The 14,875-nt window shown below is 39.6% G+C and overlaps 1 protein-coding gene across 3 annotated transcripts in view; it reads left to right on the plus strand.

The window, feature by feature from the left end:
- LOC122574666 (unconventional myosin-XV) overlaps window positions 1-14,875 on the plus strand; it is a 62,860-nt gene that overhangs the window by 15,767 nt on the left and 32,218 nt on the right. For 2 of the 3 annotated variants that reach the window (XM_043742524.1, XM_043742526.1), the window contains 21 exons: window positions 3,497-3,585; window positions 3,673-3,736; window positions 3,815-3,924; window positions 4,129-4,413; window positions 4,674-4,851; window positions 4,938-5,216; window positions 5,307-5,636; window positions 5,824-6,111; window positions 6,194-6,351; window positions 6,643-7,020; window positions 7,337-7,680; window positions 7,896-8,567; window positions 8,781-9,052; window positions 9,129-9,305; window positions 9,734-10,187; window positions 10,538-11,337; window positions 12,042-12,146; window positions 13,374-13,846; window positions 13,946-14,230; window positions 14,311-14,522; window positions 14,601-14,796. In XM_043742524.1, the coding sequence (XP_043598459.1) occupies window positions 3,497-3,585; window positions 3,673-3,736; window positions 3,815-3,924; window positions 4,129-4,413; window positions 4,674-4,851; window positions 4,938-5,216; window positions 5,307-5,636; window positions 5,824-6,111; window positions 6,194-6,351; window positions 6,643-7,020; window positions 7,337-7,680; window positions 7,896-8,567; window positions 8,781-9,052; window positions 9,129-9,305; window positions 9,734-10,187; window positions 10,538-11,337; window positions 12,042-12,146; window positions 13,374-13,846; window positions 13,946-14,230; window positions 14,311-14,522; window positions 14,601-14,796 (6,149 nt within the window). The remainder of the gene's footprint in view (window positions 1-3,496; window positions 3,586-3,672; window positions 3,737-3,814; window positions 3,925-4,128; window positions 4,414-4,673; window positions 4,852-4,937; window positions 5,217-5,306; window positions 5,637-5,823; window positions 6,112-6,193; window positions 6,352-6,642; window positions 7,021-7,336; window positions 7,681-7,895; window positions 8,568-8,780; window positions 9,053-9,128; window positions 9,306-9,733; window positions 10,188-10,537; window positions 11,338-12,041; window positions 12,147-13,373; window positions 13,847-13,945; window positions 14,231-14,310; window positions 14,523-14,600; window positions 14,797-14,875) is intronic. The other variant, XM_043742525.1, reaches the window with a different exon arrangement.

Raw genomic sequence — 14,875 nt, forward strand, 5'->3', positions numbered from 1 at the left:
GTGTTAGAGAGTATACGCTAGTCAACAATACTAGTTGGCCACTTCGAGGCCAAGGAACAACCGGTTATTCTGCATTTCCTTAAAGCGAGCCTTGCTTCGGGCGGTCGGTCGACATTCTTACTATGTTCCATTGACTTTTTGCTAGTGTAATTTGGCGCAGTAACAATGGCAAACGGTGACTGCGAACTGCGCTGACCCGGGTTCCAGCGTGGGTGGTTGAATTTATGGAATCGAATGGATTGCGATTATGAGCTGGCACGACTTTCAGGCGATGTAAATGAGTCAAAGAATATTATTTAACGTGCTTAGATAAATTCATAGTTAATGAATTTCAGATAAAGGACGAACTTTTTCATTGGATACCACAAAGCTATAACTCTTTCTCGTTTCTAATAAACACAATTTGAATATTGGATCTACCTCCATGACAAACAAAGAAAATATAGTGCTCGATGAAGAGTAAATAAGTCTATCATGATTAATATAACTTACGAAAAATGTGAACAACGTTGTTAAATAATGAAACGTAACAGGTACAATATTTCATCGTTCAGTCATAGAAGAATATATTCCACAAATTCGTTCATAAATTCCAATTAAGTTGATCAACAACTCTCAAGAATGTTACAAACAATGGACACAGTTGCAGACAGCGTTGTAACACATTCGTAAACGTGTCGCAGGAAGAGAAATGAAACGCGTTCGAGGAGAAACGAGAGTTTCCATGGTGGACACCCGATGCAGTAGTCAAATACGTCGGGTCTCGGCTAGAAAGTCGAATCAAGCGTCGAATGCCGTGCATACTTGGTGAAATACCGCGAAATACTTCCGCGAAAGTGGCCTACAGTATCTCGGAAAATTAAGTCTGCCGGCTGACAGAACGATGTATCGATCACCGCGTGAAAGTGCATACGAAAAGGGGCAGCATGCCGGCTGCTTGCAACACCTTCTTGCACTTTCAAGCTCCAAGGACACCGTATTGCCAACAATCTTGTCCCCGAGTTTTTCGCGTCTCAGTCTTTCACTTTCGTGAATTCGCGTTTCTTCTTTCACTAGCATCGTTAAAAGAATGATTTGATAGTTTGGATGAGGTAACTCGATGGTAGTTTCTTGCGCATACTGTGAACGTTTGATTCGCTAATTTCTTTGTGTCGATAATAATCAGTTTCACTTTAGTCCACTTTTCGTTTATGATCGTGCTCGACGTATGAAAAGTTTGTTCGTCGTTAACGTGTTTTTCCCTGAAATGTAAAATAGAACTACACAGTGCGCTGTCAGTGATAACAATCGTAAATCGTGCATCGTCTCTGGGAAGCGTTTAAGTCTGACGTATTCAACGCACAGAGTTAATTGCACACCCTGTCTGCTACCGGCAAAGAAATTGCCAAGTTTCTTCTTCAGCGAAAATCTCATCCATTGTTCTCCTTAAATATTATTTCACTTTGACGTTACAAGTTTCGATAAATTGATACGTCAAGTCACAACGTACCGAACTTCTTGACTGTAAAAGAAAGGATAGGACAATCAGGATCTTCCGCAATTTTATTCACAACAAACGACAAACGTAGATCGTAGACGAGCAGCTGGATTTAGTATCGATTATTTTTCCATGCACTCGTGTGCCTTGTATTCGATTTCTCGATGCATTGTCGTGCATCGGTAGCGGAGTCCAGTTCAACGGTGTCCCATTATAGATAACGACGCACAGAGGCGTAGAAATGAGACATTTATAATTGTATTACATAGATATTACGTAATAGTGTCACATTTGTATTCCTTTAATCGCGCAAATATTACCAGTTCGCGTCTGATAATAACAGTGATTCATTGCACAATGCTGTGATATGCCAATAAAAAATACGCTATTAAAAATAAGCTGTAACATGTGATACACTTCCTTCTTCTGTTAATTACTTGACGCTATTTACTATCTTTGCGTAAAGAAACAATTAGTATGAAACTTTAGTACCCGACACCAATTTGAAAATTAATTCTAGGGTACATCTGTAATTAAGATCACAAAATGTCCAACGGAAAAACACGATCTCGGTGGTTAAAGTCGGTCTTGGAATGAATGACGAAATATTTTGATATCTTTCCTATTGCTGCAGCGAAGTGCTTTTAAACTAGCATGCGAAAGGACGCTTTCAATTCATCTTCATAGCACCATGAAGAATTCGAGAGTTCATTAAAACCTGGTAACGGGATTAGTTTCTGTTTACTACGACGTATCAAGTCAGCAGAACGTTTCGTATCCTTCCGCTGAATCGCGTTCCCTCGTAATCGTAACGCGGCGACGCCAATGGAATTGCAACTGCAAACTCAGGCAACCCGGTATCCGGTTAAGTCTCACGTGAGTGGCTTTCGCGTCTTATGTGAATACGCGCGAATCTTCCTTTTTTATCGTGCATTCTCTCCGGAGATCGGGTCGCAACCGTCGAGAAAATCAGGCAAAAAGTCGCTCAAAGAAACACACTGTCGAGAAACTTCTAGCACCGATGGATCAAAATAACCAACTTTGGAGAACTTCTCTTTCGAACGTCTACGAATGGTAAAAAACAATCGTCAAGTAACATACGTCAACAAACGTTTTTCTGCGAATTATTTCACGACAAGGTTTTCTCGTCAATTTACTAATGGCCGGAGTAGCAGATTACAATCCTAATGTTTCTATAATTTATGAAGAATCGGAATCATCGTATTCGTACGTGGCTGCTGCTTCAAACACAGGAGATACAGACGCAGTGAATCCCGACAGCAACTGCACAGACAAGCTCTGTCCCGATTCAAGAGGGGAACTGGTCAAACATTCTACATGCCAGTGTCAGAAATTTGCTACGGAGTCGCCGAGCTATGATGTTCCTGTTCAAAAGTCAAGGTTACGCTCGAAGGAAAGTGTTTCCAGCCGTAAGGACGACGATGTGTGCATGTGCACTCCGCGACAAGGCTTCGTTGAGGGACATTACAAAATGACGAAGTCGTTGTTGAAGAACTTAAAGTCAGTCGCGGATGGTCAGAATCTGAGAGGAGATTTTCTCGAAGAATCTCACGATGGCTCGAGTAACTTCTTCACGGCCTCGTCCATGTTTTCTTGCGAGTTTTTACGCTTCTATCCGAGGGATGGCGAAAGCAATGACAGTAGCAGGTTTTCGAGAAGACAAGGCACGGGGAGAAGAACGAGGGCCAACGAAGCAATCTTGAGGCCGAAGACAAAGAAGACGCCGGGAACCTTGACATATCTCTGCCTCCGTGTGATCGACGAAAATGTAATGCGGTGCGAGAAAATATTCGAGATCGTTTGAAACATCGCGAAGGAGAAAATTGCTCTCGTATCAAAGTTCTTTAACATCGAAAAGATTAAGTAGAGCCAAAAAATTAGAAATTGCTGGTGATCGAGGTTGAAGTCGTTATAAGCTGTATACTGTTTTATTTAAGAAAACTGAACGTTTATGAATATGCGAATAACAATTCGTTAATTAGTCTTGTTATGTTTCAGCCTCAAATCTTCACCCTCACTAATTTAACTGGAGTAAAACCAAGGCAGGATCTTGGGCAGAATGGAATCGAAGACATGATTCAATTAACGTGAGTTTTATTACATTCACTGTTATATGAATTGTCTGTGTCGGGTAAAATTAATTGCGTTACTCTGAAGCACCATTGTAATTACAGCGACTTAAACGAAGCTTCTCTATTATGGAATCTCAAGATTCGTTACGACAAGGAATTAATATACGTATGTTTCTTTTCATTCCTTCGTCTCATTAACACCAAGCATTATTATAATTCAATGAATATTTTTCCTGAACGACAGACATACACGGGGAGCATCTTAGTGGCGGTGAATCCTTATAAAATGTTCGACATTTATGGCCTGGACCAAGTAAAACTCTACGAAGGACGAATACTTGGCACATTGCCTCCGTGAGTTACAAACGTTCCACTTATAACTCGAGTAATAAGAAAGTAATGGCTTTTCACACTCTAATGAATTCAATCTCCAACAGAATTTCAATTTTACGGAATAATTTTCCTTGTCTTATTTATACGATATCTTTTTTTCCATTTTTCTCCTACTGTACGATATTCTGTATTAATAGAATAAATTTCACGTCGATGTAATTGCAGTCATCTGTTTGCCGTGGGTTCGTCGGCATACAGTCAAGTAACCGCTGCAAATAATGCTAGCGCGAATCAAGTGGTCGTTATTTCCGGCGAATCCGGTTCAGGAAAAACGGAATCCACGAAACTCGTAATGCAATATCTAGCCGCTGTTAATCGCGCGCCAAACAATCTCGTTACCGAGCAAATTCTCGAGGCGACGCCCCTGTTGGAGAGCTTCGGAAATGCAAAAACTCCCAGGAACGATAACAGCAGCAGATTTGGAAAATATTTAGAAGTTTATTTTAGAGAGTAAGTAGTTGGAAATTTAATATACAAATCAAACTTCAAAGGCCTATAATTTAAATGAAATAAAAAAGCAAAATATTGGCAATAAATAATTTTCGGACACCCCGTATATTTAAAAGTTCATAAATATCAACCTAATTAAGATATTAACAAAATCCAAGCGGCTGTGTTAGAAAATGAGAGATATTTACCGCACAATCGTACGTATAAAGAGAAATTATCCGCTGAAGATCTAATTCAATTAATTCACCAATTATTTTCAGCGGAGTGATAGTAGGGGGAAGAATAACTCAGTATCTCCTAGAAAAAAGTAGAATAGTCACGCAAGCGCCAGAAGAAAGGAACTACCACGTATTCTACGAGCTCCTAGCTGGTCTCGATCAACAGCTCAGGGATAAATACGGATTACTGACACCTGATAAATACTTCTATTTAAACCAGGTGATTAAAGCATCGAAAATCACAATTTAAACGAAACTAACATTTTTTTGAAACACATAAATCCAACGACAACGTCGATTTACCAGGGCGGAAATTGCGAGATCGATGGGAAGAGCGACACTCAAGACTTCAAAGCCCTTTTATCCGCCATGCAAGTTTTGGGATTCACGTCCGAAGAACAAGACACGATTTTCAAAATCCTCGCCAGCGTGTTACACCTTGGAAACGTGTACTTTCACCGAAAGCAGATGAGACACGGCCAAGAAGGCGTAGAAGTTGGCTCTGACGCCGAAATTCGTTGGGCTGCTCATCTTCTTCAAGTCAATTCCGATGGGATCATCAGAGCACTCACGACCAAAACGACGGTAAGTAAGAAAGTAAAATAAAACAAGAAAAAAAGAAAATAGCTGCTCTGGATTTCTATTTAACTCCAAGATAATCGAGTTCCTTTGTAGGAAGCGAGAAACGAGAGAGTTTTCACGGCGTTGAATATCGACCAGGCTCTAGACGCCAGAGATGCCTTCGCCAAGGCTTTGTACAGTTCGCTGTTTTCCTGGTTGGTCGCTCGTGTTAATCACATCGTCTACAAAGGAACGAAACAGACCGCCGCGATCTCGATACTCGATATATTCGGGTTCGAGAATTTCACAGAGAACAGCCTCGAGCAACTGTGCATCAATTACGCCAACGAGAACCTTCAGTTCTATTTTAACAAGCATATATTCAAGTTGGAGCAGCAAGAATACGCCAAGGAAAAAATCGATTGGACGACGATTAATTATACTGTGAGTGAGAGTTGCCTCGACGTGTCGATTAATTGGTTCGATTATCTTTAGACAAATAAGCTGATGGATTTCTATCGGGAAAAATACGACTCTTGGATCGTTTGAAATCGATACGAGGCAGTGATTAATCACTCAACTTTTTATTGTTTTTGATAACCAAGGAATCTTTTGTTGTATACTTATACAGGACAATCTGCCGGTCATACATCTTATAGCGAAGAAACCAGTCGGGATTCTTCATCTCCTGGATGACGAGAGCAATTTTCCTAAAGCGACTGATCATTCGTTCCTAGAAAAATGCCATTACAATCATGCTTTGAGCGAATTGTACTCGAGACCAAGAATGAGTTCCGCAGAGTTCGCAATTAAACACTACGCTGGCCAAGTTTGGTACAACGTCGAAGGTTTCTTGGATAAAAATAGAGACACGCTGAGACCGGACGTTGTAGAATTACTAATAAGCAGCAAAATATCCGTGAGTTTTTCTCCAATTCAGGGAAACGACTGTTCGTTATGAAACTCGTTAAAGTTTTAATCAACGACTGATTCCTTTTCAGATGGTCAGCAAGATGTTCCAACATGTAAGGACAGCTCACGAAGCCAATAAAACCATGAATAAACCAAATGGTAGATTCGTCACTATGAAACCAAGGACACCAACCGTATCCGCTCGATTTCACGATAGTCTACAGCAACTTTTGGATTCCATGTCTCAGTAAGAATATATAAAATTTCACTGTACATCAACGAAGTTACGACTCTGCTCAATGCTCTACTTCTCGGATAAGCAATGAAGCATTAGAAATATCATGCAAGTGATTTACATTGTCAAGACTTTCACGAAAAAATTTCCATAGTTAATCTCGTGGCGTTAAGCAGATATTAAACTTAACGAGATTTCACTTCCTCGAATTTCTCGATAAATGTATGATTATGGAAATTACGTCCGGGTGGAGTTGAACTTTTCTCCTTGTTGTTCTTCTAATTGTTTGATCGTTTGTTTCAGGTGTAATCCATGGTTCGTTAGATGCATCAAGCCTAACACGGAGAAGGCACCAATGAAATTCGACATGCCCTGCGTGCTCGAACAATTGCGTTACACTGGAATGCTCGAGACGATTCGTATTCGGAAAACTGGTTACCCCGTACGACTTCTTTTTGGGCACTTCGTGGACCGATACAGATACCTCGTTTCCACGCACCTGCCTAGAGGTGCACCAAATAAGGAGCTTTGTCGCATCATTTTGGACAAAGCTGCACCAAAAGATGCACAATCCCAATATCAACTTGGACTCACCAGAGTATTTCTGAGGGAGTCCTTGGAAAGAACTTTGGAATACAACAGAGCACTGATCTTGGAAAGAGCTGCCATAACCGTTCAAAGGTAATGTATTCAGTAGAATTTAATTTTTACGAAAGACGAATATTGATAGTTAATTTTTGTATGCTTCAAAATTTGTAATATAATTTAATTAACTGCGTTATGCCCCTTTTTTCTCTTTTAAAAAACGGTTTCTTAAGTTTCAGAAAAATGTAAAAGAATCATTACTAATTTTATGCTCGAGTTGATGAAACATTGAAAGACTTTTTGTTCGCTGGAACGAGAGTGAAATTGGAACATAAAAATTAGTGAGCCGTTGCAGGATGATATAATATTGTATAATTATGTTTAATTATGAATTGTCTGATAATGAGTGCAGGTACACGAGAGGATTCCTCGCGAGAAGAAGATTCCTCAACATCTCACGAAGCACGGTGTTGATCCAAGCTGTTTATCGTGGCTATCACGAGAGGAAGAAGTTCAAGGCGTTAAAGAAAGGTGTACTTATGGCGCAGAAGATATACAGGGGGAAGAAACAGCGTGAGAAATTCCGAGTGCTGAAAGAGGAAATGGCGAAGAGGGCGGAGATCGAACGTGCCAGTAAGGAACGAGCTAAAGCGAAACAACAAAGAGAAGAACAAGAAAGGACTTCCAGAGCTGTGGCTGGTGTTAATCATTTAGAAATCCCGGCTGAACTAGCCTTCATCTATAGCAAACTCGACGGTATTTATCAAAATATTCACTTAATTTTATTAAACATAAAAATTACTAAACATAGAAGTTAAAATAATTGTATGATAGCTCGTCCTTTTTTATATTTGCTGTTATAGCTTTAAATTCAATTCCATGAATGGCAAGTGTTAATAAAAAAGAGCTGATGAAATTTAAATTTATTTAATTTTACTTTAATGATTAAACTTCAATATCTGTTATTACAGATTGGCAGCCCACGCATACAGAAAGGAATCTTTTAAAAGTGGTCGGTCAAGTGATACCCATGCACCACAATTATAGTCTGCCAAACGATATCGATCAACATCAGTTTTCCAAATTTACCAACATCTATTTCAAGAGTCACATTTTCGGTATGAAACGAGAACCAATAAAGACACCGTTCCTGGCGAAAGCTCGTGACCAGGATTATACAGATTCATTGATGATCTTCAAAATGATTCTTCGTTTCATGAATGAGAATAACTTGAGTGGCAAAAGAGAACAGGCATTGGGTGATTATATCGTGAACAAAGGAATCGTCAATGAGAAACTGAGAGACGAGATCCTATGTCAACTGGCCAATCAGACGTGGAAAAATGAAAACGATGCTAATAAGGAGAGAGGCTGGCTGTTGTTATCGAATTGCTTGTCAGCCTTTCAACCCAGTCCCACTCTATTCAAATATTTTCTAAAATATGTATCTGACCATGCGTATGACGGCTACAAAGCTTATTGTCAAAGGAAACTTCTGCAAGGAGAGAGAACGATATTCAGAATAATGAGTAACAATCAACAAATCGTTCAACACGTACCGAGAAATTATCCTCCATGCGTGTTGGAATGGAGAGCGAACAGAAATCGCGTGAACATGGCACTGAGCGTAGGATTTTATGATGGTAAGTTGACCCTGAATGGAAGAAATTGAAAGGAACAAGTTTCTAAATTTATTTATAATCTTAACTCTTGAAAATCGAAAATAAAGTTCCACTATCACGGTTTTACCACGGAAGACGAAAGAAGGTTTTCGATTTGTAAAGTTAAACTTGAAATTTACTAAATTACAAGATATTTTAAGACTGTTAGAATTAACGATTAATAATTATTTCCAGGCGAAACAGTGACCTGTGCAGTGGACTCCTGGACAACCTGTGAAGAATTAGCCAATCTCGCTGTTCACAATCATGGCGTCGATAATTCAGGATGGACTATCACTCTGTGGAACCAATTGGATGGTCCCGATGCCATTGTAACTGAAACCAACGGTTTCGACTACGTTCTGGACTTAATTTCGGAAATGGAACTAGCACCAGCGTTCCCTGCTGCTAAACACATGTTCCTAGAACAGCGAAAGAACAGCTTTCCTCCCATCAAGAAGCGCGAAGTGAGTGACCGAGTGCTTTTAGTAATCAGTTTCATGGTGCTCGATGGTATAATAAAATTCTCGCTGGTTTATTTAGCACGCGCACATAATTCGCGAGCTGGAGCAGGAAATAGAACCACCGGTTCTAAAAACCTTCCAGCCCCTTGAGCGGAAACCAGTATCGAAGGTTATGGATAAACCTGTCGAACCAGAAATTCAATCGCCTAGAAGACCGGCCGTTCCTCCGCCACAGCCACCTGTCACGAAGCCATCGGTAAATTTTATTTCGTTCCTGATTTGCTCTAAATTATTGAACGATATCGCCTCGAGCCAAGGAAATTCTTTTTACTGATCTGATACTGATCTTTTATAGATTGGAAATTTATGAAAGACCAGTAATATGAATCTCGAAGAGATACCAAAAATCACTTTATTTATTAATCTTCTATATTGGCTCGTGACTCGAAGTCATGTTAGTTAACATGAAGTCAGTTACGCGTTTACGTTGTATGAGATTTTAGTTTAGTTGTTTATGGCTGTACTTATTATAATACTTTACTTAGTATAGTATTTTATGGTCTCCTATTAAACTAGAACCAAACGATCGTTTCATATTAATTGATAGCTCTCAAATTTCTAATTAAAGAAATTATTGCGATCTATTACAGCTCTGTTACTGAACTTTTAACGCTTTTTTCTTAGGCGAGGAAACAGTCTCACGAAGCTATGTTGGAAAGCACGACGGAGACTGGTCTATCGCGAAAGTCCGCTTTGAACGACAGATACTTCGAAAAAGAGAAGCAACGTAGCCGTAGTTTGGACAATCTACTCCAACCCGAAGTGGTATCTCCTCCAGTGAAGCTAGCGAATCTTGGTTTATCCTCGTCGAAATTGAACGAACGCTATCACAGTCTTGAAAGGATTGGTGAAACGTCTGCTGTCAGTAACGCGGAGTATATGTCAAGGAGTGAAATCACGCAAGAGAGGAAATACAGTAGAATAACTAGGACAACGGAACCAAACATCGAAGAAGAAGACTTAACGATCGACTTCGAGTATCCCGATATTCAATCTGTTAGTCAGACCGGCAGATCTGAAGACGATAAAAGCAGTTACATTAGATCGCAAACTAGGTTCATCAAATCTCAATATCCTGGTAAGTGCGGGCAATAAAAAATATTTCCATTAACAGCTATCGACAACTAAAATATGGTACTTGTATCAAAGAAATCAGAGTGGAAGATATAAGAAAAACCATATGAAGCAAAGCGAAAATACAAGCCTTCATCCATATACTTTAACAAAAATAATTCAAATCTTTAAAAATACATCGTTGCAAATTTATACTTCGTTATAATAATATGCAAAATTACGAACTGGTTATTTTGAATTTTCTAGTAATTCTAGTTTTAAACTGACCCAACATTTACATTTCTTTATACTTACCTAACAGCAGGATATCTTCTTCTTAGAACAAGTAAAGGAAAGTATCCCTCTATTTTAAAGGTAAACGAGCGCTGCCCGGCAGTCAATCGAGTCGTGCATACATCGAGAAGAGTGAATACGGCGTAAAATCCTCGGCCATGTCTGACACAAGCGAAGCTCCTTCCCTGGCATCGCACGTGAGACGAGTCAGGGTACCTAGTCAAGCGTCGGACGTGGATCAGTTCTTAGACGAGCTGTTTATGCCAGTTCTGGATGGAAACTTGGACGAGTTGTCTGACGCCAGAAGCTTGGCGGCTAGTATTAAAGGCACAAAGGGTGACAGGTCCCAGAGTGATGCCATAATCCTTGAGAATTTAGAGAAGAAGCTCGACAGCCAAGTAAAAGAACTCAAAACTGTGGAAGATTTCATCGAATCGATCATAAAGAGGAATGAAAATGAAGTCATCACAGCGAAAGAATTGTCTGGGAAGATCAAAGGCGGGGGTAATATGGATATACCGAATCAGAACGCGAATTTTAACTTTGGTGCCATTACACCAGGAATGATGTCGCCGCCTATGATGATGCCAATGTTCAGTACACCTCAACAAGTGCCACCAGCGCAGAGTACCAACATGAACATGGGACCTGGATTCATGCCAATACCGATTTACAGTATGCAAGGACTGAGTCTTCCTCAGTATCCAAATTCACCGCCTAATCAGAACAACGACATGATGGCTTATCAGCAGAATCTGCAACGAGCGTTCCTGCAGAGTGCCATGGCGCAGAATATGCAGATTCAGCAGCAATTGCTGGCGCAAAATCAAGCCCTTCAACAGCTGCTTGTACAGAGCCCTCAGAACTCGTCGCAACAACCGGTGAGAAATTGTCTGATAAATTACTGTTGTCCAATAATGACACATGTTGGGACACGAAAGATCTTTTCGATTATTTTCTGGGGCAATGAATGGATATTTTCGAAGGTATTTCTTACGTGTGTAAATAGACATCTTATCTCTGTGGGACCGTTAATTTTATATAAATTTGATTTCCGTTGAAAATAGTATCGAAATTCAATCAGTGTTATTGATTTAATTTGATAGTGAAAATGACGATTCCCTCGTGAAAATTAATTTTGTAACGCTTACTGCATGTATAAGTGTATCTCTAAGTATAATACTCAGGTGCCACAAGTAGACTTGTCCCAGAAAATAATCGTGAAAACAGAAATGAAATATATCTCGAACACAAGATTACACACTCTCTGTACAGACAAACTTTGATACTTACTTAAATCTTGGCCCAACACAGCGTTACCTTATCGCACAATATTTCTGACGGATGTCGTAACATCTATATAAGCTGAGAATTGCATGTTAAATGTCATCACAGCGAATGGATAGCCGTCATTTTCGTGCGTCACTTTCACGATCACATAACTAAGTACTAACACGACCGGTGTTGCGCAACACTGCACAAACAGCTTCAGTGTTTGCGATCATTCACCAATAGACAATCATGTCCCTCTGGGACGATCCTGTGGGCTTTTGAGCCGCATCGCGGCATGGGTGTGTGTTTCCAGGGCACGGCGTTGTCCGCAGGCCCCTCCAGTATGAATCTTGTCCCCCCAGCCCCTCAAAACGGTGCCCAAATGGGGCCTAATGATTCTATTGGACGCTACTCCAAGGTACCTACTGATTTCATCTAACGAATAAAACAGTCGATCGATTCACGCCAGTGATAACTTCGACGATACTTAAACACTATGACGACCGCAACAATTGCGTCGTGATTGATAGTTATAATCAACCCTATAAATTAAAAAATTTAACAAAAATGAATGAATATTACAAATGTAAATTTCCTAAAATTTGCCTTCGAATTTATTGAACTTGTGGAAATATGTCACTTATATATTGAGAAATTTAACATTATTATTTTGCTTTCTGAGAATCTCAGTTATCAATACCTAATTCGTGCGTCATATTTGCGTCATTCCAACATCAAAATTGTTTCTAACTAAAAGAAAATAATTTTTTATCTTTTTTCTTGTTTTCATTGTTTACTATTTCAATTTCTCAGAATTATACCGCGTGTTAGACTAAAGCGGTCTTCTTACGCGTGAAACGTTCATTTTTAGTTAAGTAATCGACGCTAACAGATTTATTTATTTATTTGTTACTTTCAGCTTCCTATACTCAACATATTCGAAATAATAAAAAAAAATCATATTTCGTTCATTCTTGGTGGAAATAGCCGGTCACTGGTGAAAGTTACGCTCGAAACTAGCCGGTCGTCATAGTGTTGAACGATTTGTTAATAGATCAATGTGTCTCTAAATGTTGTAACATATGTTAAAAGAAATTAATTGGTTATGGGAAAAATTCGATTAAGTCGAGTGGTACAGTGGTGTGAGAGGACGTGGGTTCAAGAAACTCTCGTAGCTCGAGTACAATAATAACGCATTACGAAGGATAGTTATTATATTTGATTATTCTTCAAGTGGTTAATGACCAACGTAGTTTAATAGAAGCAACTAGTCTATAATTACTTGCTACTCATATTAGAAGGTCGTATTACGTTGGTCTAAAAAGGAGATAAAATCCATCCTATGATGAGTCACTTTCCTTTGCAATTCTCGAGTTGCATTCACCTTTCTCTTACGTGAAAGATATTATCAGCAAAGAAATATTGGACTGGAAATGCACGAGATTCGTACGAGTCTACAGTTTTTCACAGCACTGTACATAAGCAGCACAAATAAGATCATTTCGAGCATGTTTATAATTACATTGTATAATACTTTATAAATGATCGTGAATTTAATTGGAAACTGTCTAAAAAAAATTGTAACATAGATCTACTCGAGTAATGGAAGAAAGAAGAATTACAGAATGAAATTTGAAATTGCTAGGTATCGTTTAGAGAACCAGAAGATGGCGAACTTTGGTCGACAGAGAAACAAGGAACGCCACAATCGTCGGCGAACAATCAGCGACAAGAGATGACGGTGAAAGCTCAAATTCATCGATCTCAAAGTCCACCACGAAAGAATTCGGAAATCGTCAGGAAAACCAGCGTGGAATACGCGGTGAGAAAAGTTAGCGTCGACAGAAAAATTGGTGATAAAAAGTCACCCGGTGTCACGGATCCTAAGAGACCTAATTCCAACAAGAACAATGTACAAAGTAATTTCACGAACGTGCTGAGTGAATTAAAAAATCGTAAGAGCAGCGTCGACAGTAATTTGTCGAGCTCGAGTAATAACAAAGGTGTGCCACCCCCGCCACCTATGCCACCACCTTTGGAGTCCCATGATCCTTCCGAGTCGAGGCCTTTTCTCGATCCTTACGGAAGAGCTAAGACAGTTCGAATTGGCAAATGGAGGTGAATAATTTCAATAATTTTACATAATCGAAGATAATATTCGATTTTTGTTTTCTTCTCGTTCGTTTTGCTGATTATTCGTTTATATGTTCATCTTAGATGGCCTCCACCGAGTGACTCGAACGAGAATCAAAGTCAAGACAGTTTCATAGAGTTCAAAATGCGCCAACAGCAACAGCAACGCAAAATTACACCACAGTATCAAGAATACAATCAAGGTGACGGTGAGCCAAGCACAGAGGGTGGCGTAGAATGGGAAGAATTTGAAATTGAGAATATCGTCGAGAACAATGAGAAGACTGTGATGAATCACGCACCACCTCCAGTCACGAAACACGAGAATGGATACAAAGAGGAAGGGGAAAAGAAAAAGAAAAAGTCAAAGTACGATGGCTTTTTCCTGATTATATAATTTTCTATTATACTTAATAATCAGCCTTGACGTTCAATCGATATTTCTTCAGATCCGCGTTAGAAGTAGGTGCACAAAGGCCATCGCCAGGAAGTATAGGAAAATTGAAGCTCAGTTCGGAGATGAGACAAAGATTGGAAAAAGTGACAGCTAATCATAGCGTGAGATCTACGAAAACCACCGAGAAACCAGCTCTTCCACGCGAAGATGGTAAAGTGAAGCGCTTGGAGGACAATAGAAAGCTTCTGCTTGAACAACAATTAGGTATTTTTTTTGAAAAATTCTTCTAATGATTGGAAAATGAATAAGCACGATTTGGTAATATTCTTTGACATGCTAAAGGAGGACGTTGGGACGATTATGCATCGACAGCTGATGACACGCAAAGCGTTACTTCGAAAGGCACGACCGACATGATGACTCAAGCGCAAGTTGTCAGGACGCAAATAGAAAGAATGGAGAGACCTGTGCCACCTCCGCTTCCGGTGACACCTCCGCAACCCCCTAGTCCCCGAGGTGGAAGCATGTATAGCAATAGGTATTCTTTTCTTCTTTTTTTACTATACGGTATTTATTAACATATTGCCTCACACTTGAAACTCAACATTTCTGCCTTT

The sequence above is a fragment of the Bombus pyrosoma genome, linkage group LG14, assembly GCF_014825855.1.
Source record: "Bombus pyrosoma isolate SC7728 linkage group LG14, ASM1482585v1, whole genome shotgun sequence".
Lineage (NCBI taxonomy): Eukaryota > Metazoa > Arthropoda > Insecta > Hymenoptera > Apidae > Bombus > Bombus pyrosoma.